Here is a 23867-nt window from a genome sequence, read left to right as displayed (position 1 = left end):
ATGAACTAGTTTACTTTAAGATTTACTGGTTTTATTGTCCTGAAACATTTCCCTTTAACGTCGAGAGGAGCTGCCTCAGTGGAGTCAGTGAGCTTGATACTGCGTCAGAGCTGAACTCGGTCAGTGAAATGCAATGATGAAGCGGGCGGTCTTCAGGGACCGACTCATCACGACTGTGCAACATGCCTTCAGCTCCCACTCACTGTCAGACTCAATAATACTGCTCAGCCCCTTCCCCACCCCTCTCACTAGATAATAATTAACTTTCAAATCAAATATCCTTCTTCAGTTTAGCAGAGAAAAGGAACTCATTTCCAGACAGGAAAAGTGATACTTAGCTTTGTGGAAGTCAGTCAGAAAGGTGCAAATTTAGTCGAAAGCAAATTTAAAATTGATAGACCGAAGAACTTGTTTTGTCATTTCTTTTTTTTTAAAAGAAATGTGTATCCATCCTGCTTCGGGCAGTCTGGTTCACGGGAACCGAGCTCAAATATCCAATGGGCTGTCCATTTATTCATGGCATTTTTCCCGGAGAATAAAAATGTATGAAATAATCCCCAAGACAGAACGTTCGTAAAGTGTGTATACTTTAACACTCAACGTGCGGGATGGGGATACAAGGGTTGGAATCATTTCAGTTGATCTATTTAGTTAAAGGCCAAACTGAGTGGTGGAGTAGTTGTTAAACATTGAGAGAGATCAAGTGGCGGGGCATAGGATTCATTGCATCAATAACCCTTTTTTGTTGTTTGCGTGTATAACGTAAATGCAACCCCTCAATAACAACAATTTACGGCTTGAGCAAGTGAAACGTGCCAATGTGGCTCACTAGGGCGTAGTCAGACAAGACAAAAGGGCAATTTTGTGTCAGGAGACTTCAATTTGAGAAAAAATAGGGTCAGTGAATGCAGGGTCTCAATGTTGTGGGATGGGAATTCCTTAGCTCAGGACTTTAAAGCATAGTTTCCAGTGATGGTGTGAAAGAAACTGGATGGTCAAGAGGATAGCTTGAAGGAATGCGATGTTCTGGCAGGATTGTAAACCTGGAGGAGGTTATGGAGAATGAGGCGAACAGGCGATTTGAACAGAAAGATGTAACCTTTCAAGATTGAAGTGCTGGTAGACTGGGAGTCAGTGAGTGAAAAGCCGACTCAAGGCCGTGGATTCAGTTAAGATATAGACGGCAGAGTTTTCAATGTACTGAAGCAGAAGGAAAGCGGAAGATGGGCCAGGGATGTGAACAATGTAGTTCTTATTGAAATGGCCTGACTTGTGCAAAGAGAAACGCGGCAGTGATAATGAGGTCTCCAGATCCACCGTCAGACAAATCCATAAATCTTGTTTTAAAATCTCCATCTCACTCACAATTTAGTTCTGACTTCCCGGAACAATATTTGCCAGAATGACACTAAATCGGCTTTTGTTTTGAATATTGACCATTTTTTTAATTTTCAAAAATTGACTTTATTCATGAAATAATTTGTAAGTATATACATAAGTACATCAGTCTGTACAGCCTTTGCAGGGGAAAACACAAACAAAATGTTGGAATTTTGTAATTTCTCAGTTTCTCTGCGCTTGGAAAAGCAAAGGCATTTTCTACACTACGTCCACAGCAACAATATGTCGCATTTATAAAACAATTGTATAACGGCATGAAATGTCCCAAAGGTTCTACAAATGCCAATATCAAACACATCTCGATCTGGGCCTTTTAATGTGTTTTGAGTTATAAGGAAAGACTGGGACCTTTTTCATTGGAGGTAGTTAATGGTAGTTGTCTTTTCCCTAAGTTGGGAATTTCAAGACAAGAGAGCAGATTTTTAAGGTGAGGGGAGAGAGATTTTAAAAAGACATAAAAAGGCAATTTTTTTTTACACGTGGCGGGAGTGCGTGTGAAATAAGCTTCCCGAGGAAGTGGTGGATGTGGTTACAATTACAATGTTTAAAAGACATATGGATAGATACATGAACAGGATGGTTTTGGAGGGATATGGGCCGGAAGCAGGCAGCTGGGAAGTAGTTTGGGATGATGTTCGGCATGGACTGGTTGGACTGAAGTGTCTGCTTCCGTGCTGTACGACTCTGTGATCCTAGGTGATAGTTTTAGAGGAATATTATAAATGAGAACAAGGTAGAGAAAGGCAGAAGTTTAGTGACAATATTCCAGAGCTTCAAAACCAACGCAGCGAAAGTAATTCAAATTGGGGTTACACCAGACACTAGAGCAATGCAGTTCATCTCGGTGAGCTTACAGTGATGGGGAGCAACAACTGCTTTGTCACTGAATGGATGAACCCTGATGCAAAATCCAATTGCCACGGATGCTTGCTTCCTATTCATGGTGACACGGATGACTATTCCTTGCACTGGTTTAGATATGGAGACAAACGCCTGCTTCATCCATATCACATGACCAAGATCCTCAGTGGGGAAGAAGTCTGACTGAGACCTTTAGCTTGTGGAAACCTACAAAGGGGTTCTCACATTTACAGGCAATCAGAATTCTGTCAGCGTCACTTAGTAGTACCAAGCCTGTAACTGGGCTGTTCGTTGATACAATGTGGTATACTGTGAATATCGTTGAACTCGATTCTCTAAGAAAACAAGTTTATTTTACTTGTTCATGTATTCATAGGCGTTGCTGGCTGAACCAACATTTATCACCTGCCTCTAAGGTGCCTTTGAGAAGGTGATGGTAAGCCTCTTTCTTGAACCGCTGCAGTTCATGCAATGAAAGTGGACCCACAACAATCACATTGAGGGAACAACATCAGGTTTTTGAGTAAAGGGAGCAGGGGGTTGTGAGCTGCAGGTGGTTTTATTCAAATGAAAATACTGCCCTTGTTCTTCTAGATGATGGTAATCGTAGGTTTAGAAGGTACTGTAGAAGGATCGTTAATGAATTTCTGCAGTCCATCTTGTAGATAATTAACACTTGCTGCTGAGCTGAGGTGCTGGAGTGAGTAAATGCTTGTGAACATGGTGTCAATCAAGTGGGCTGCTTTGTCCTAGATGGTATCACTTGTCGAGTGTTGTTGGAGCTGCCCCCATCCACGCAAGTGGGGAGTATTCATCGCACTCCTAGTCAATGGGAGACATGCACTGGTTTCATATCACTAAGCTGTGAAGCGTTGGGATGGGAATGGCCAAATGGCAGTGCAAATCAGTGTTCTCCGGCCTCTCCAAGCCGCAAATCCCACTCTCACTTCACTGTTGAATGAGTTAGGTTTTATTCAGCATGGCGTCTTTGCTTGTGTGCTGACAACCTCTCCCCGTAAAGGGAATGGGGAATCAGGCAGGAGATGGCGTTCTGCAAATTTGTTTCCAATTGTTCCTTCTCCCCAGAAGATTTCGTGTCATTTGAAGCTACCACTTTGCTTAGTCCAGGCTAATGTTTCAATGTACAGGCTATTCTCAATCTTCTGATATATAATTCGCCACAACTCTGATTCATCCCCCGCGCAAATGGCATTTCACTCACTTTGCCTACGCGTTGCCACCGTTCCCAACTAGGGTTTCAATACAGTGACTCTGTTTCCTTGTTCAAAAAAGAATGTAACTCGCTCTTGCCTTACTCTGACCGTCATCCAAGTCAGAAACTGGGCCGAATTTCATCCAAAGAGTCCAAACTTCCTGTCGTGTCTTTGTGAAACGCATTTTTTGGATTTTAGCTGGATAACAGTCCAACAAAGGGCTATTTCTATCTAAAGGACAAGTCAATAGCTCAAAGACCCTGTACTTTGCGTCGGTGCAGCATCACTGGCGAGCACTGGCCCAGACAAAATTTATATTGTCAAGCATCTTTTATTGCAAGGTTGCTGTTGTCACATTGGCCTGTCCCACAAACGGGAACAGGGCAAGGGCCGCTTTCTTCTGGCGTAGTGGAGATGGTCATTTCTGCCCTCACATCGAGATGGAAATAGCCAGACTCCGAACTTAAAAGAGGGCGGTCTTGTTGAGACGTGACCATGGTAGGGCTCGGCGTGGAAATGTTGGTGTCCTGAAGGGATTTGAGACAACCTTCTATAAGAACTGCAACTGAGTAATGACTTGGGTGAAATGAGCTCAAAATCCAGTCTGCATTTTGTTGAAATCTTTGTGGCGCAGCTAATTCCGGAACAGAAATAGCAATTAGAGGAAACATTCAACTTGAGAAATTATACACAGAAACAATCAGATTTGTCAAGGACACACATTTTGAAAGGTACTTGACAATGGTTTACATTTGGTTTGTCAGAGATTTAAACTGGTACTGTAATTTCTGTCTATTTTAGGAATTCCATGTAATTAGACAGGATTTCAGTACCTCCAATTCAGATAAATAGTAAGAAAGAATGATTAACATTTTTATGGCATCTTTATTCACCAAAACCCACAAAAATGATAAAGTACTTCCAAGGTCTACTCACCATTGTAATCTAAGATTTGCAGTAGCCAATTTGCACAAAGCAAAGTCCCACAACATAAATGTGAATATCAAGCATTACCTGTTCTTAGGTTTTGGATGAGTGACAGAGGGGCAATACCCTGTTACTCTTTAATTAATGTCAGGTTATAGTTTAAATCCAGCTGGGAAGTCGAAAAGGGAGTCAGTCAAATGCTGCAAACAAAGACAGCATGTTTGACAGTGACATTCCACATATATAGCCTGAGATACACTTGTACCTCAGCGAGATTGTGGCTTAAAGTCTCTGGAGAGCTGCTTGAACATACAATTCCTTAACTCAGGAGTGAAGGTCCATCTCCAAAACATGGTCTGCAAACCAAGAGCCATTGCGTATTGTCAACGTATTGGAAGTTTTTTTGCGCCCTTCATTCACTACTTTACATTTCACTAAACGTTCTAGTTCTGATGAATCCTGGAATATTCACTGCTTGCACATATTTCTTTGACTTTGGATGATGTTTTTAAATCAACACTAACCTTAGCCTGGAGCATGTGTGACTATAACTCTGAATGGATTTGAATTTGCTGTACATCTCTTTCAAATCAAATGGAAGATAATTTTTAAAAATATACGATAACTTTAGAAATGGAAAAGACCATTTGGCTCAAATCAAACATATCTCATCAATTCTCCCAGCTAATCTTCAGCATATAGTTTGATCAATCCAATTTCTTTCATCCCTTTGTCATTCTCCAAAGATGAATTTGGCAAGATTTATCACAGTCTGAGAAAATAACCACTACAGATTCCTAATTTGATCTTTGAGTACCATGATGGCTTTAAGAGGTGTATTTTATCTTTTTTTTTGTGAAGAAAGATTGAAATCAAAGATATCGATCAGTCTGCTTCAAAGCCCACAAAATAAACAGCTTGCTGAGGCCTTGGGGTTTTTTTCCCTCTCAGATTGGAACAACAGAAGCAGCTTGAATGGGTGGGGTCAAGCTCCCACAGAACAAAAAACTTTTAGTTTTAATTTTTCAGCAGCAGTTGTTGCTGGGGTATTGAAGCTGGGTTTGGAAACTGCAATATGTCTCTCCCTGCTACTCTCTCTCTCTCTCTCTCTCTCTCAATGTTTTCCCTTGATGTTTTTCCTCCTGGACTGGAGAATTGCCTGAGAAATAATTTTACTGAATTTGCCTTTATAAAGGGTGTGTTTATGGGATGTTACTATATTGGAACAATGACTGTCTTGTATTTAAATATTCTATTATTCTTTCAAATTTTTGAATAGAATTAAGTTATTCCAATTTCTTCTTTCTTTTATCGTATTTCAACAATGTGTACAAATAAAGTGTGTTTTGCTTCAAATCTGATAGTTTGACTAATTGAATTGCTTCAAGCGCACAACACCTAGCATTTGCCTTTAAAAAAAGAAATGTTATGGTCTCAGCTATCTTCTTACTATATTTTGAGAGGATGTGGTCCAGTCTGTAACATACTATCACAACATATGATCAAGTTTCCGCCATTCTCCAGCAATCAAATAAAATGGTCGATCATACCTCAGCTCCTGTGACCTGTTTTCTTGATTCAGCTCTTGCCTTAATATTATGTCCTCTCATTCTGAATTCTCCTATAATAGCATAGATTCTCTGCAATTGACCCCAATGAAGCTTTACATATTTAAATCATTTCTGAATTTGGTGTCTCATTTATATAGGGTCAATATATCCTTCCTGAGATGTACTGTCTACAACTGGACACAATGTTTGAGCATATATTTATGAAATTATTGATCAAGGATCCAATTGACCTCATGTGAGTAAATTAGAAAATCACAAAACATATCAATGTTCAAGGACTAAGGGGGAGAAAATCAATCAAAAGTGTCTGCAACTTTTTCAATGTTGTCATTCATTAACCAAAACATTAATAATATAACCAGCAATTTATTACCCATCCCTAGTTGCCATTGAGAAGGTGATGGTGAGCTGCCTCCTTGAACTGTTAATCGTTCATGTGCTGTAAGTCGATCCACAATGCTGCTTGGGAGGGAATTCCAGGTTTTTTGACTCAATGATACTGAAGGGGCAGTGATATATTTCTTAGTCAGGATAGTAAGTGGCTTGAAGGGGCAGTGATGTATTTCGAAGTCAGGATACTAAGTGGCTTGAAAGGGCATTGATATATTTCTAAGAGAGGATAGTAAGTGGCTTGATCCCATGTATCTTTTGCCCTTATCCTTCTAGATGATTGTGACCCAAATTTGGAAGTTGCTGTTGAAGGATCGTTGGTGAATGTGTTGACATACAGGTTATTAGAGGTGGCAAAGTGAATCCAAAAAAAAAGCTATAAGAAACAGGCTGAATTTGGAGAGAAATAAAGTGGGTTTTTTAGAAAAAAAATCTGTGCGATAGACTTTCATCCTTCCCATTTGGATTTAAATGTCACACAGGCGGAACATATAAAAGACTATCTGAGGATGATAACATGTACTGTGAAAAGGAGGTTCGTTTCCCAGCTAACCTAAAATTACTCATTGGCCTGTTTCTGTGTTGTAACTTTTATGTCAGACAGGGTCAAGCTGAGCTTCAAACAGTAGCCGAAATCTCCAAGTTAAAGGAGTGAATTGAAGCAATTACTGGTCTCCTTGGCAGCTTTTGCAGCCTTAAAATGGACTGCTGTGAGTTGATGCTCCTATTCAGGATTTCAGCTTCTTCTGCATCTAGGCCTGTGGATTTACTTTGGCAGAACAGATATGGATAATCAGCTGGGAAAGAGCACATGGGTGCAGAGTAGGACTGGACATGTTCTCTGGACAGTTAATAGTTTATTTAAATCTGCTACTTTGTCTGCAATGAATGTGAAGCCATGAAGATGGGAGAAGCTTTCATGTAAGGCAAGTTTGCTGTCTCTCTGCCACTGCATTAGCTACAAGAAAGCCTTTTTTATTACAAAGCCCTTTTGCATTGACTCTAACAGCACAAAATTACAATAGATAAAGCCAGGTATGATATTCCTAATTATAACAAATGTGGATTTATCTCCTCTTAGAATTCTATTCCTCTGTTATAATACAGTAATCAAGCAGAAATTCTTAGTTTAATGAGAAATTGATGGAGCAAATCTCTGCTGGACAAGAGGGGAAGTTCCTGCTGAAGTTTACCCAATAACAGGAACCCAAAACTAATGATGTACTGCACTATGGAGTGATGGGATATGGTTCTCAATAACCACCATCTCAATGCCTGACTATGTCACAGAGTAGTGGTGCAGAGCAGAGCCCAACCCCACTCTGTACCAAGGTAAGGACAGAAACCATTAAAGTATCTTGACCAGCAGCTTTATGGGTGAAAAGGTTTCCAGTTTTAGAACTGGATCATATAGAACATTCCTCTATTTCTTCCCTATCAGGTCTTCACTGAATCTTAGTTACGGCAATAGTTTTGAAGCTGTATTTGTTTCAGTAAGCATTGCGTGTAGGAAAGGGTATATGTAAGGACACAGTCTGATGAATGTCATATCTTCCCATGTCTGAATGATAAGGCCACCTTGCATCATACCATCTGGGTTTACACTTCACAAAGCGGAAGCAAGAAAATTACTTTATTTTTAAAAACTCAATTATCTACTTATAATAAATAAAACTTGTTTCTATCTTGCTTTGAGTGCTAATCAAATAAATTCTGATTACTGAGAGCAGATTGCCATTATTTCACTAATTGTATTCTGCATGTGTCCACAAGCTGTCTGAAACTCTGAGGTCTGGGCTGTGGAGAGGTTCAGCTTTGCTTATTAAAAACCATCATAAATAGTGCAGCACTTCACTTGATAATCACATAACACTCAGTGCAAGCCAATTTTATACCAGAGTTGATTTGCATGCAAATATATCCACAAGTGTTGGTTTGAGGCAGATGATCAAGGCTCATTAATAAATGTCAACCGAATAAAGTTACTCCGTGAATAGTTAATTCAATCTTTTCTCGTCAAGAAGACCACAAGGTTTAATCAGAGACTTTGATGGATTACAAGGCATGGGATGCGGACTTTTCCTTAAGGAGGTTCTGTGGGGCCTGTTTTCCATGTTTTTTTGTGCAGTGGTATCCCATTTCCTCCCTCTGCAAAACAGCAACTATGGCTGAAGGATCAACAACTTGGTGAACGGAGCCATTTGATGTGCCTGAACCTTGTTGGTCTTCTCATGCAAAGTGTTGTCTGTGACTGAGTGTTGCAGACTTGCACATTCCAAGTTCCAAAGCTACATGCTGAGGGCTGCAGTAATGCTTGGGGTAGTAGTCTCTAAAGCTCAATGGAGAAGGGACACTGTCTAGCATTCAGCTGCTATTGTATATGGATCTGCTATGCATCAGGCAAAACTCTTCAGACAGTCTTTTTCTCATAGAATGTATATGACAAATATTGGATGAATTTGTAAATATATTGAGGCATCCTACAATGTTACATTTTGCACAGTGTTACATTTGAAGTGTTTTGCACTTTCGCTAAAGTTCAATTTGAATTGTTATGGAGTTACAAATAAAGTGTACTTTCAGAAAATATAATCTCCATCTCTATGAGGAATACTTAAATATTTTTTATCCATTTATTCCCATTGGCATGATTGGGATTGGGATCTTGGGAACTGTAAATAGGAATGTCTTGTGGCACGGTCTTTTCAAGCCCTTATCTATATGGTGATGTAAAAGTAGGCCATGCATTTTCAGAGTGGAATTAAAGTTAGCTGTTGAAGCTTGCTACATGACAAAATGAAGGTCAGCAGTACATTAGTATTAGTTCCGTGATCGGCATCCTAGTCTTCTGCAACACTGAATCAGACATTATCTGAAGCATGTAAATATATTGCTCACCAGCACTCCTGAGGATTTCTGCCGAAGAAGAATTCTTTGGATTTAGAATCTGTGGCTTTTACAATTGTGCATTCAGAATGCGAGGTGCTAGTGCAGTGGTAACGTCATGAGGCTAGTGATTCTGAATACCAAGCTAGTGTTCTTGGAACATTGGTTCATATCCTATCATGACAGTGGGTGAAATTTCTATTCAATAAAACAAAAGAATGCAAAGCTAGCCTAATGGCAACAATGGAACACTGTCTCTTATTATAAGGATCATCATAGAATCCCTACAGTGTGGAAATAGGCCATTCAACCCAACAAGTCCACATGGACTCTCTGAAGAGCAACCCACCCAGACCCATCCCCCCAAACCTATTCCGGAATCCTGTATTTCCTATGGCTAATCCACCTAATCTACACATGCCTTGACACTGTGGGCAATTTAGCATGGCCAATCCACCTAACCTGCACATCTTTGGACTGTGGGAGAAAACTCACACAGACACGAGGAGAATGTGCAAAAACCCATTTGCTTGAATAAAGACCTTTAGGCATGGAACTCTGCATTCCTTACTCTGTCTGGCCTGGCGACTGTAGAACCACAGCAAAGTGGCTGACTTTTAACTGCCCTCTGAGCATGTAGGGATCAGCAATAATTACTGACTTGGCCATTGTCACCTCTATACCATGAATGAGTAAAACAAAACCATGGAATTTGTTTGCATAATAAGGAATAAGTCCTAGCTATTGGACATGAACAAAGCAAGAGCAGAGCCTTTGCAAGCCCCAAAAATCATCTTGTTGGCTTACTGAAAACAGGAAGTGCTGGAGATTGCAGTGTGTCAGGCAGCATCCATAGACAGAAAGCAAGTTAATGTTTTGAGTCGAGATGACTACCTTCCCACACTGGAGCCCATGACATGTAACATGTCCTAACCACTACACATCTCCTTCACTGCCCCAACACTCTTACAGGTCCAGGAAGAGAAATGTCTGCCAGGATCCTGTGCATTAACACAGAGGGTAGGAACTGCAGTCAGGAAGGTTGTACTAGGTTTGAATGAAGGGCCGTGCAGATTCACCACAATGCTATCGGGGTTCATTTACATTGTGCAACCAGGGTGCATAGTCTAGACTTGAATGCTATTCTTTTAGAGGACTAAGGGATAACCTGCGTGAGGTGTCAAAATTATTCAAAGAATTGGGTAGCATAGAAATCGGGAAAATAATGAGGAGGCATCACCTTAACAATACCAACAATTGATAGCAGTCGTAGAATGCTATTAATGTAATAAAGCTGCCAAAGACAGTCAAATAAGTGTCTCTCTTCAAGCCACATAAGGAGATATGAGGGCAGATACAGAGTCATAGAGACTGAGATGATTCAAGGCTTGGTCAAAGAGGCAATTTAAAGGAAACCTTTGAGAAAATTCTCACAAGAAAGGAAGGTAAATTTGAGGAAAGGTTTTGGAAAGAGCTTGCAGAGACTCATACCTTGGCAGCTGAAGACATAGTCACAATGTTGGAGCACTTACAACTGGGTGTGCTCTGGAGAGTTGAATTGGAGCACAGATATATTGAAAGTTGTGTTTCTGGAGGAGATGACAGAGGAAAGGTTGGGGTGCAAGATCACAGAGAGTGGTGAAAAACAGGAATGATAATTTTAAAATTAAGGTTTTGCTGCACTGGAGATCAGTGCACTTCGTGACTGTAGTCTGATGAATGAACGTAGGTTGCTGTGAGGTGGAATGTGAGCAGCAGAGTTTTGGATAGTCTCAAATTCATGGAGGGTGCCAATGGGATGCCGGCCAGGAATGCTTGTAATAGCCAAGTCAAAAGGCGATGGAGTCAATTGGAACTTTCAGGACTAAGATCAGTAAATTTTTATCAGGTGAAGATATCAAGGACCGTGAAGCAAACATTCACAGGTACAGCAACAGCACAGACCAGATGTGAACTTATGGAAGCCGACAGTACAATCCAACCCAGCCTCCTTGGCACGCACAGTCTCCTGGCATCATCCAAGCTTGAAGGAAGCTGCGTGTGAACACATTTCCCCCTTTCATTTCAAGGATCATTGCTTGATGGAGGGCATTGAATGGCTTCCTCTTTATAATATTTTTTCAAGGTGTGGAAGCTTCAATATGCAACAATGGCAACACTGGGTGTGGTGGTCAGTGCACTTCGTGACTGTAGTCTGATGAATGAACGTAGGTTGCTGTGAGGTGGAATGTGAGCAGCAGAGTTTTGGATAGTCTCAAATTCATGGAGGGTGCCAATGGGATGCCGGCCAGGAATGCTTGTAATAGCCAAGTCAAAAGGCGATGGAGTCAATTGGAACTTTCAGGACTAAGATCAGTAAATTTTTATCAGGTGAAGATATCAAGGACCGTGAAGCAAACATTCACAGGTACAGCAACAGCACAGACCAGATGTGAACTTATGGAAGCCGACAGTACAATCCAACCCAGCCTCCTTGGCACGCACAGTCTCCTGGCATCATCCAAGCTTGAAGGAAGCTGCGTGTGAACACATTTCCCCCTTTCATTTCAAGGATCATTGCTTGATGGAGGGCATTGAATGGCTTCCTCTTTATAATATTTTTTCAAGGTGTGGAAGCTTCAATATGCAACAATGGCAACACTGGGTGTGGTGGTAAAGTGGAATAGCTCACCAGTATCCAGTGCGTGGACTCGCATGGGAGGTAGTAAAGTGTTGTTAGGCAAGCAATAAACAGGAGAGAAGTGCCCAGATTTGACAGATGGTCTGGGAATATTGAGAAACATTTAATTTGTAGTTTGTGTGGTGTTCAGTATGCACCTCATCAAATTGCTTCACACCAGCTGGCTGGATGATTTTAAGAATGACTCCACCAGCACTTCAAATTGCATTCAACCCACAGAAATACAAATAACATGCATTTATTTGTATGGGAAGGTAACTGTGAGGCTCGTCAGAGACCTATGAATAAGGAACTTGGCATTGCATGGCTATTAACAAGCCTTCGCCCTTCTTTCCTTATCAGGTATCAGCCTGAAGGTGTTCTGGAGTGTGAGTTTCTTGTGGTACAGAGACAGCGTTATGTATTACAATGTAAGCTCAGTTGGCATTGACTGCTCCAATACTTGACCAGCTTTGATGCTGATTTGATGACATTTCAAAGTCCTCCTTGGCACATTCATCAATTCTCAACATTCTGTTGAGCTGATTAAATTCGCTCAGCAAGGCAGGAGTTCCAACCAGGCTGGAGAATGCATAAGACATTGATGTCACCTTTCCTTTGATACTGAAAATAATTTCTACCCCAACAATACTGACACCATTCCCTGCCCCTAATGATAATTGTTCACAAAACTGACAGCACTCTTCAAAGATAATTTATCCCCATCCCTGCTTTACTTGAACAGCTGACTTTTACTAAAGTACACATCCATTGAGACCGGTAGCCCTCAAGATTTCACACATTTTAATTATAAAAATATATTTTATTCAAAATAAAATGTAAACAAATGTCCCAAAGCAATTCCATACTGTCTTTGCAGAACAAAAACAAATGCCACATTGGAATTTAACATTGCTCAGAGTTTCCCTGCAATTGCAAAGCAAAGGAATTTCCTATTCCTGCAAGGAAATATTTATGCTCAGTTTGAAACAACATGAGGGTCTGACAACTGAGCTGACCCTCGACATACTTTGGCAGGAAGACCTAAGATGATGATCTTTCCCACTGTGCCTTGGCAGTAGCTGTTCCATACTTTAGTATGTCCCTCAGCACATCATCCTGGTCCTTGGAATTTGCCAGTCTGCAAAACTCAGTCAAAATCAACTCTTTTCACTGTAAGAGCAATACATTTCGGGTAGACCAAAGAGTGTTTTGCACTGAGTTGATGGTCTTCCACATTGAGCTTAGGCAAATTATGTGAAGGACACACAGCTGGGCCTGGTCTTTCTGAAATCAATTGTTCACCAACACACATTTACATGCTTCGATGTAGAAATGCATGCAGGTGCATACATGTAAACAACCCTTATACACACATGCACATATGCACAGAAATAAACTTTTCTTTCTCACAAACGGTCCATTAAAGTAGTAACATGTCATATATTTTGTAGACACTGCCAGAGTTAGTATGCATTTCTACTTAATATGAGCTACAGGCACCATTTTATCCCAAACAACAGTTCCCAGCCCAAATAAGCAATTCTGGAACCATTTCCAAAATTGCCGGCGCTTTGAATTGTCTGATATTCTTTTTAAACTGTGCAAAAGAGCACTCAAAATTAATGTCAAAACATTTCCATGCATTATTTAATTTGGAGATGGAGATTTCACCAATGTAGTACTAGTTGGATAGAAATTGATTAAGTCATATGAGACCAAAAGATCTATCCTCACACAATGTCAAACCAGTGTGACACTGAGCTGCAACAGCAGTCATTGCTGTTGAACGAGATTTATTGCAGGATCTCTGCACTAATCTATATGCAGCTCTCTAGGCTCTTAGTTCAGAAATTCTCTGCATAAATCTCTTTAGCTCTCAATGTCTATTTCCTCCTTTAGTTGCTCCTCAAAAATGACTTATTTCACCTTTCATTCTTTGATGTCAAGTGTTATTCAAAGATAACCTGTTAAACTCTTTACAAAGTTTGTTGCATTAAAACTCTCCCAAGGATGAAATTCCTTTTTATTATGAGCACTCGCACACAAGATTATACTTTGAAATTCCATTCATCAGCTTAGCAACAACAAACGGGCTAAGTGAATTCACTCCATGCTTCTAGGTTTTGAAATGTTCTGACCACTCTTGTCACCTGCACCTCTTTGTATGACAACATTTACTTGAGTGCACGTTTGAACTCCATCATCTCTTGCTCCATCTACCACTTATGCAGGGCTGAATGACACATACAAGCTCCTTCCATTCTTCAAACTTGCTCAGACTGTTCTAGTCATCTTTATACATTTATAAGTTACAAAGTTCACAAAGTCCTACTGGGACAAAAAAAGAGAAATATTTGCCTCTCTATGCTCTTACTTCTAGATAAATGCCCACAAATATGTTGGGTTTTCTCCTGTGCCATTGTGGCTTGGAGATAGCTTCAAGTGGATCAATTGTTATTACCATGGACTGCTGAGGGAGGCTCAAGTTACTGCTTTGACTCTGTGTATGAGCTTCCTCTTCAGCTAATAAGCTTTCCCTGTCATTGCCCAATGAAGTCAAGAGTTGGAATATTAGAAAATTGTGAGACCTTTGCACTCTTGGCACAATTGCAGTTTTGGGTAAATTTCTAATGCATTTAATGGATATATTTGACAGAATTACCAGCACACAGAGAAGGGGTGAGGCATGGAAATTGGTGAAACATAACAATTGTTGAAATGCAGAAACAGGTATGGTACAGATACATGTGACAACACAGCAATAGGTGAGATACAGCAACAGATGAGGCACAGAAATAGATGAGACACAGTAAGTGAGATAAAGAAACAGGTATGACACAGCAATAAGTTGTTGTGGTTCTGTTCACCGAGCTGGGAATTTGTTTTGCAGACATTTCGTCCCCTGTCTAGGTGACATCCTCAGTGCTTGGGAGCCTCCTGTGAAGTGCTCCTGTGATGCTTCCTCCGGAATTTATAGTGGTTTGTCTCTGCCAATTCCGGTTGTCAGTTCCAGCTGTCCGTTGCAGTGGTCAGTATATTGGGTCCAGGTCGATGTGCTTATTGATTGAATCTATGGATGAGTGCCATGCCTCTAGGAATTCCCTGACTGTTCTCAGAGAATAGCCAGGGAATTCCTAGAGGCATGGCACTCATCAACAGATTCAATCAATAAGCACATCGACCTGGACCCAATATACCGACCACTGCAATGGACAGCTGGAACTGACAACCGGAAGTGGCAGAGACAAACCACTATAAATTCCGGAGGAAGCATCACAGAAGCGCTTCACAGGAGGCTCCCAAGCACTGAGGATGTCACCTAGACAGGGGACGAAACGTCTGCAAAACAAATTCCCAGCTCGGCGAACAGAACCACAACGAGCACCCGAGCTACAAATCTTCTCACAAACTTTGAACAGCAATAATTGTGATACAGTTGTAGAATGCACACGGAAATGATTTAGACACAGCATCAGTAGGGTATGGCAGTAAATGAGACACAGCAGTACGTGAGTTACCACAATAGGTGATATACAACAGGAAGTAAGATACAACAATTGATGAGTTACAGTAATACGTGAGAAGAAGCAGTAAATCAGATACGGCAATAGGTCAGATACAGCATCAGGCATGTCACAGGAATAAGTGACACACAGCAGTTGGTGAAATGCAGCGATAGGGAGAAACAACAGTAAGTGAAACGCAATAATAGGAGTGATACAATAGCTAAAAAAAAACATTAAAACACAGAATGATGCTTGAGCTTAGAGTTAATTCCATATCAATCACAAAAATCTGTGTAATTCTGCAAAAATAGAGACACAAATATGACGATTACTATTATTACTATAAAGGTGAACTATTAAATGTAATCCATGAGGAAATCAACGTCTGCTTCATTTCACACCCTGATGGATTGGTCCATCAAGTTTAGTTGATCTTTGTGGTTATCTTATTATCATACTCAAAGATGGAATGGTCACTGCTGGTGATACTATATATCCTTAGTGCCCCGTGTGAGAATGGCACCAATAAGACAGGTCCTTGATGAATAAGGGATCAAGGGGTACGGGGAGAAGGCAGGAGTCGGGGAAATTCTCAGCCATGAGTGGATGGCGGAGCAGACTCAATGGGCAGAATGGCCTAATTCTGCTCCTCTGAATTAATAGGACAAAATGGCAAGAATTCAGGTTTACAAAGAGTATCAATTCACTCAGTTAGGAAAACATGTGACCTTACTTCATTTGTTCAGTGAATGCAAATTCTCAAAAGTCAAGTTGAGGTACGGTGATCCCTTGGCCTTTTTGCCATATTTACATCATTACTGTAGAGTCACACTCCACTTGAGGCCCACCTAATTACCTCATCCCATCATAGTTCTGTGTCCCTCTGAGATCTTAAGGAAAAGAGCACAGGTAGACTAAACATCCCTGAGATTTGGCTTTCAATATAACTATGACTGAGCTTCTATCTTAAGTCATCTTTGCAACCCATTTCCCTTCTCCCTGATCCCTTTGTTTTTCTGTGTGTTGAATCTATCCCAGATATCAGAGAATGGTTACAACACAGAAGGAGGCCATTGGACCCTTCATCTCCATGCAAACTCTCTGCTTTGCATGATCCAACGATAGAGCATGCACAGCCCTTTGTGTTAGCAAACTCAAGTTTCATTTCTCCTTATCACAATCCTGAAGGATCGGCCCCTTATCCTGAGACTTTGCTCCCAAAAGCCCCTCCCACCACTCCCTCAGCCCATGTTCCAGATTCCTCTACCGGGAGTAAAACGTGTCTATCCTCTCGAGTCTCTTCAGAATCTTGCAGAACGAGATCACCTCTCATTTCTCTGACTTCCAGAGAAATTCCGGTTTCATCACAGGGGAACCTCCTGATCATGGGAGCCAATCTTGTGAACTCTTGGTAAGGCAAACATAATCCTCCGCTAGATAATGGGGACCAAAGGTGTGCACAGTACTCCAGGTATGGACTAAGTGAAGCTTTACACTATGGTAGGATTTCCCATTCCTATAAAGGCCAATCAACCATGTGCTGTCCCTCCTGTTTTCTGACCTTCTGCAACCTTTGCACTAGCGTACCCCAAGTCTTTCTCAACATCAGCAATTTCAGACAGATTTGCCTGAGAATGTGGTGGGACATATTTAACAGCAAGAACAGAGATCGCTGGTGAAACTCAGCAGGTCCAGCAACATCTGCGGGAAGAGAGCAGAGTTATCGTTTCCAGTCCAGTGACTCCAACCTGGGCTAGTTAAAACAGATCATCGAGGGTACTATTAAACCGGCAAAAGTTCAGAGGAAATTTACCAGGCTGTTGCTGGGAATGGAGAGTTTGAGTTATGTGGAGAGGCTGGGACTTCTGGAGTGTAGGAGTTTGAGGGCTGACCTTATAGAGGTTTATAAACCATGAGGGGCATAGATAAAGTAAATGGCAAAAGTATTTTCCCTAGGGTGAGAGTGTTCAAAACTAGGGGGCATATTTTTAAGGTGAGAGGAGAAAGTTTTAAAAGGGACATGAGGGACAATTATTTTTACACAGAGAGTGGTTAGTGTGTGGAATGAACTTCTTGAGAAAGTGGTGGCTGTGGGTACTGTTACAATGTTCAAAAGAGATTTGGATAAGTCCACAACTAAGAAATGTTTGGATGGATATGAGCCAAGCGCAGGGAGCAGGGATTAGTTTAGTTTGTAGATTATGGTTGGCATGGACTGGTTGGGTCAAAGGATCTGTTTCCATGCTGTATGACTCTATAACTATAATAAGAGTGGGCCACCACTTCCTGCCAATTTCAATCCAGCAAGTGATAATCCAAGCTGAAACGGCTTAAATTCATTTCATGTACAACACTACAGCTGACACACTCTAGGCTGGTTTCAAACACAGCTAAACTATTCCATCAAATCTCTGCATTCATGCTATCTTGATAACATTACAACTGGTATCATTTTTGGGTAAGGCAACTGGAGCAAACATTAGTCAAGGCTGTTGGGGTGCTGCTCAGCCACTATCTAACTGAATGTGAAACAGTTCATCAGGGAAACCTGTCTTGAAAATTCTGCTTTCTGCTATATCACATCTGTATCTGTCCCTTCTATTCCTAATTTTGCTGCATTACTCTCAGTGCCCCCTGCACGATTGGGGTGGGAAATCAAAAAGCTGAGAATCCTACTTTGAATGAACTCCTATGAGGACATGTTTTAATATAGATACTAAGTGAGTGTAGAACATCAATCTGAAATCACTTGGCTCACAGGAAAGAGTAAGGACATGAAGTACTCAATAGTAACTGGCACCTGTCATACTGCTTTTAGTTTCATTCATGAACCTTGGGTGAGGAGCAGGAAAAATAGAGATTTTATTTCCTTATATTACTTCTGTTTTTACAATCTGCTTTTCTCCATGATTCAGGTACATGGCAATCATTCATCCGTTGAAACCAAGATTATCAGCAACAGCCACTAAGGTCGTGATTGGGGCTATCTGGGTGGTGGCGTTGTCGCTGGCCTTTCCGCAGTGTTATTACTCCACAACTGTGCAGTTCCCAGGCAGAGTGGTATGTTACGTGGAGTGGCCTGAGAATGCAGAGAATAGCACAAGCCATGAAACGACGTAAGTTCTCTTTTCATAATGTGTGATTCAGGCCTTATAATTTATCGCATCCATCAAACCCTGGCCCAAGAAAAGCATCTTGCTACATGAGTTATGGAGGTGTGAGTGACTCTCTGCTGCATCCTACTCTGTGTTTACAGGCTACCTCACCATTAAGTGTTCTTTTTAGGAACAAATGAAGGGTAATTAAAGTAAAGTAATGGCTTAAAATTTACCACCATATACAGATTGTAAATAAGGCTGACACTCATTTATAGTTGATCTATACTGAACTGAGTTGGACAAACCTCATTTAAAAGAGAGCACCCCAATATAGCAACAGCCCTTCAGCACTGCACCAGAGTGTCAGTCCAGTTCATATGTTCAAGTTCTTGAGATGAGAGTTGACTCAATGAAGATGTGTTGAACCAAACTATTACTTGGGCCTTTGTGAAATAATTCTGAATTTTGCGAATGAGCAATTTCTCCTTTCTTGTTTTTGCATCAGGACATGAATTATAATAATGAGGTGAAGAGGTGAAGAATAACAGACAGAGGCATGGCTTGACTAGGTATCTTGACACTTGGGTCTAGTTACAAAGGAGACAGACATTTGTAAGGTCGCATTCTGCAAATAAATCTAGCATTAAGTGTAATATTGGTATCTAGTATCCGGCTTCATAATCTGATTGCCAAAGGGGTAAACTTTTGCTCCTACTTCATGGTCAGAAGTAAGCTAACAGTGAATACTTGTGTTTATATCTGCAGTAATAATGCAATGAATGGGATATGTCATTCAGTATGCATCCTGACATGGCTTCACAACTTTCACAATTTGCTGTGATGTGATTGTGTTATTTACAATTGGCTAGCCAAATAATTAAGTGGAAAGAAAGACTTTTATATATGCATGATTCCATCTTTAAACTCAAGAGGTTTATAAAAATTTTATAGCCAATGAAGTACTTTATGAAGTGTTGAAGCTGCAGTAATGCAGGAAATATGGTCGTCAACTGCATCACAGCAAACTCCCACAAACAGCAAGGTGATATGTTTTCCTCATCTTAATTAAGGAATAAATATTTGCTGGGACACTAGCAGATATCTTTCCTGTTCCTCTTTGAAACAATGCTGTGGGATTTTTATATCCATCCTATAAAGCAGCAATGGCTTTGGTTAACATGTCATCCAAAATAGGCAACCATGACACTGCAGCATTTCCTCCATGGTGCACTGGATTTTCAGCTGAGATTTTGTGTTCAAGTCTCAGCTGAGATTTGAGCCCACAGCATTCCGACCCAGAAGTGAGAGTGAGAGACGCTGAGCTTGAGATTGCACGTGTAATACAGACACCAGTGTTTGTCAGGAACTGATACCTGAATGAGTTCAAAACAACAGCTGAACCTTTGACTGGATACCTCAGCCTCTTCTGTAGCATGAACTTACTCTGTTTGTTCACATACAAGAGCTGACTCACAAGTAACGTTTCTTTTTGAGGGTAAGGTGTCCTGATAGTCAGAGCTTAGTTATGTGTGATTGGAACACAAGAGTGTATGCTCATTTTCAGTGCTTGATAGCTATGGTTCAAGTGTATTACGGAATGCAGATTGGAATGTCTGTAAGTGAGCTCAGCTCAATCATTTGTGTTCAACCTAACCTAAAATGTTCTTCCTGGCATTCAGCTGGTACATGGGTGAGATTGCAGGCAAACCCCTATTCAACACCTCATTGATCTTGCCTTGGCTCTGCTGAGCTGGGTGCTACCTGACACATTCAGAGGGTCATGTCCTACATCAGCCTGGCTATATTTTTTTCAACATGCTTGTGCACTTAGTCCAAAATCTGCCAAAATAAATAACCAATGTTGGAGTTCAAGGGGCAAGAGTAATTAGATAAATAAAAACAGATTGAAAGTAAAGTAATTGCAAAAATGGAAACCAGAGAAAAAAAAACTAATGATCTCTCTTCCTCATTAGCTTGAGTGTTTACTTTTGCTGATTATGCTTTCTGTTTCTGTATAATGGAATTAAACATATTTGGATAGAGTTGGATCAGAATTACATTGACGGTATTTTTTAAACAGAACAATTTAGCAGAGACAGCCTGCAGTCATTCTATGCTGACATTAGTCCCACTTCAAAATTTGAATTAGGGAACCAAGCTTCTGTTGAAAGGCTCTTAACTGACCGTGGTCAATAGGCAGGAGGCTGGAAGAACACAGCAAACCAGGCAGCATCAGGAGAAGCCAATGTTTTGGATGTAACCCTTCTTCAGGACTGGGGGTGGGTCTGGGGGGCAGCTGCAGATAAAGGGGGTGGTGGGGTCAGGATGGTGAAGTAGGGATAGGTGAAGACAGGTAGAGGGTACGACCTGGTTAGTTAATAGGAGGAATGAATGCAGTTGGTGGCAGGGAGGTGTGGAAGGGATGGGGAGGGGCTGGAAAGGGGGTCGGTGGATGGGAAGGGAGGTTATTTGAAATTGGAGAGCTCAATGTTGAATCCTCCAGGTTGTAGGGTGCCCAGGCAGAAAATAAAGTGCTGTTCCTCCAAAAGGAGCTGTGGTTTGTTTTGGCAATGGAGGAGGCCAAAGATGGTCATGTCGGAAATGGAGTGGTTGGGAGAATTCAAATGTGCACTGACCTTACATACAAGATCTGGTCGGGCCCTGCAGACCAAGGTGAGATGCACAGTGAACCATTCCCTCAGTTTACGTTCAGTATCCCCGATGCAGAGAGATCACATCGGGAGCACCTGATGCAGTAAACTAGGTTAGAGGAGAGGCAGGTGAACCTCTGTCTCACCTGAAGGACTGTTTGGGGCTCTGGATGTTGGTGAGGAAGGTGGTGTACCAGCAGGTTTTTGCATCCTTTCTGGTTGCAGGGGAAGGAACCTGGAGTTCGGTGACGGAGGTGGCATGAAGCAAGGACTGTCGGAGAGAGCGGTCCTTGCAGAAGACAGAGAAGGGTACCAATGGGAAGGTGTTCTTGGTGGTGGGGTTAAGTTGGAGTTGGCGGAAGTGTTTGAGGAGGATGCGTTGGATGTGGAGATTGGGTGGGCAAGTGAGGACAACGGGGACTCTGTCTTTATTGCATTGGGAGGGGTGGGGTTTAGAGCAGTGGAGTGGGGAATGGTGGCGGTGTGGCAGAGGGCTATCTGGATGGCGGAGAGAGGAAAAGCACATTGTTCAAAATAGGTGGACATCTGGGATGCTCACAGGTGAAATGTCTCCTCGATCGAGCAGATGCAGTGGAGGCAGAGGAACTGGAGAATTGGATGGAGTTCTTGCAGGGTAGGAGGAGGTGTGGTCCAGGTAGTTATGGGAGTCTGTAGGTTTGTAGCAGACATCCGTCTGGAGACTGCGGCCAGACATGGAAATTGAGAGGTCAAGAAAGGGGAGGGAGGTAGCTGAGATGGACCAAATGAATTTGAGGGCGGGGTAGAAGTTGTGGGCAAAGTCGATGAACTGCTCCAGTTCAGCCCGGGTACAGGATGCTGCACTGATGCAGTCATCAATGTAACGGCAGAAGAGTTGGAGTACAGTGCCTGTGTAGGTACTGAAGAGGGACTGTTCGATATAGCTGACAAAGAGGCAGGTGTCGCTGGGAACCATCCGGGTGCAGTGAGCAGACATCAGGGCTTGGTCAAGTTTCAGCTTGTTCATGCAGCTTGATCCCACTGGAGACTAACTGTGCTTACTGACCTCACATACAAGTCTGAGGAAGAATACTGCCACAGTTTCCAGGTCTAATTACTTTAGCAATGTATATAAGTCAGGCAGGGCTGGCATACCTCATCCTCCTGCATCAGGTAAATTTCAGGTGTTCACTTCCTGCTTCACACTCAAACAGTGTTCTCTGGTCCATAAAATCTGAGTTTGTTACAATCTTATATCATTCATGCCTGAAGGCTTTAGATTACAATTCAAAATATACCATGAAAAATGTAGTGATTGTGAAATAGAATCAGAGAGTCATACGGCTGTACAGCCACAGAAACAGACCCTTCGGTCCAACTTGTCCATGCCGACCAGATATCCTAAAATAATCTAATCCCATTTACCAGCCACTTGGCCCATATCCCTCTAAACCCTTCATGTTCATATTCCCATCCAGGTGCCTTTTAAATGTTCTTATTGTACCAGCCTCTACCACTTCCTCTGGCAGCTCATTCCATACACACATCAACCTCAGCAAGAAAAAAATTGCCTCTGCAGCCCCTTTCAAATAACTCCCCTTTCATCTTAAACCCATGCCCTCTCGATTTGCACTCCCCCACTCTGGGGAAAAGACCTTGACTATTCACCTTATCTATGTCCCTCATGATTTTATAAACCTCTATAAGGTCCCACCTCAGCCTCCAATGCCCCAACCATTTATTATACCCACAATGTACAGGCTACTCTGAGTGGGACGGTGGACAGAATTGTGCTGTGATCGAGGGAGAGGAATGTTTTCTTTATAGCTACTACACTGTAAAGAGAAGAGAAGAAAGCAGAGTTAGAACTAAATGGGAAATGTTAATATTTCCTATTAACTTAGGATTCCAAAAAGGTTTGACCCCTCTCAGAAAGTGATGTATGCAATTGGAAATACAAGCCAGTTGTTGGAAAGAGAAAATATTGGTTTACCATTTAAGTGTACACCTCTTCTCACAACTTCAGCTGTGACAAAGGGTCTGTGCTCAAAACCTGAATACTCTCAGTCCTGTTGTGTGTTTCCAGAAACTTCTTGTTGTTTGAGAAGAAGCAAGTATACCTCAGAACAGAAAGCTGCCTAAGCTCCTACTGCCACTGCTTTCTGTCTGCTTTCAGTAGCGGGTCAATGTCAGTCTGGCAGCAATCTTTGTGCTTGACACTGTTTGCCTCAGTCCATCCAAACGCTAAGGCAAGCTGCTGACTTCTGTCCATTGCTGTCACCTCAGTCTGACGGGATCTGTTTTTGCCTCCTTGAGCAGACCCTGAGACTCTCAACTAAACTGTCAATCCATGTTCATTCACTTGCCTTTTTTTTCAAATTTGTTGGTCATTGTCCCTCTGCTCAGTGTAAATCCTGTGAGGATCTATGTTCAACTCTGAAGGTTTAATATCGCCATGTGCCTCCTGTCAATCAGACACACACAATCTCTGTTCTATTTATAAATGCAGCATGATTTATGTCCTGTCCATCTGCTCAACAATTATGGATTATTGTCGCCGCAACAGGTTTGAGACTCAAGTGTTTCTTAAACTTGAGTGTATTCTGAAGAATCGCCAGAAGGCACTGCCTTTGAGAATTTCAAATTTCCTGTTCCAACAATTCTAATGACAGGTCTTTGAAATTTTGAAGACTTTAAATGCGGCAGATTTAGCAGGGAATT

The 23867-nt window shown here is 41.6% G+C and overlaps 1 protein-coding gene across 1 annotated transcript in view; it reads left to right on the top strand.

Moving 5' to 3' along the window:
- Positions 1 to 23867, top strand: part of LOC140459718 (substance-P receptor-like) — a 47346-nt gene that overhangs the window by 3747 nt on the left and 19732 nt on the right. The window contains exon 2 of the mRNA XM_072554157.1: positions 18334 to 18534. Within this exon, the coding sequence (XP_072410258.1) occupies positions 18334 to 18534 (201 nt within the window). The remainder of the gene's footprint in view (positions 1 to 18333; positions 18535 to 23867) is intronic.

Source organism: Chiloscyllium punctatum, chromosome 35, assembly GCF_047496795.1.
Source record: "Chiloscyllium punctatum isolate Juve2018m chromosome 35, sChiPun1.3, whole genome shotgun sequence".
Lineage (NCBI taxonomy): Eukaryota > Metazoa > Chordata > Chondrichthyes > Orectolobiformes > Hemiscylliidae > Chiloscyllium > Chiloscyllium punctatum.
Note: the sequence above shows the minus strand (reverse complement) of the source record. Positions and strands in the feature narration are given on the sequence as shown.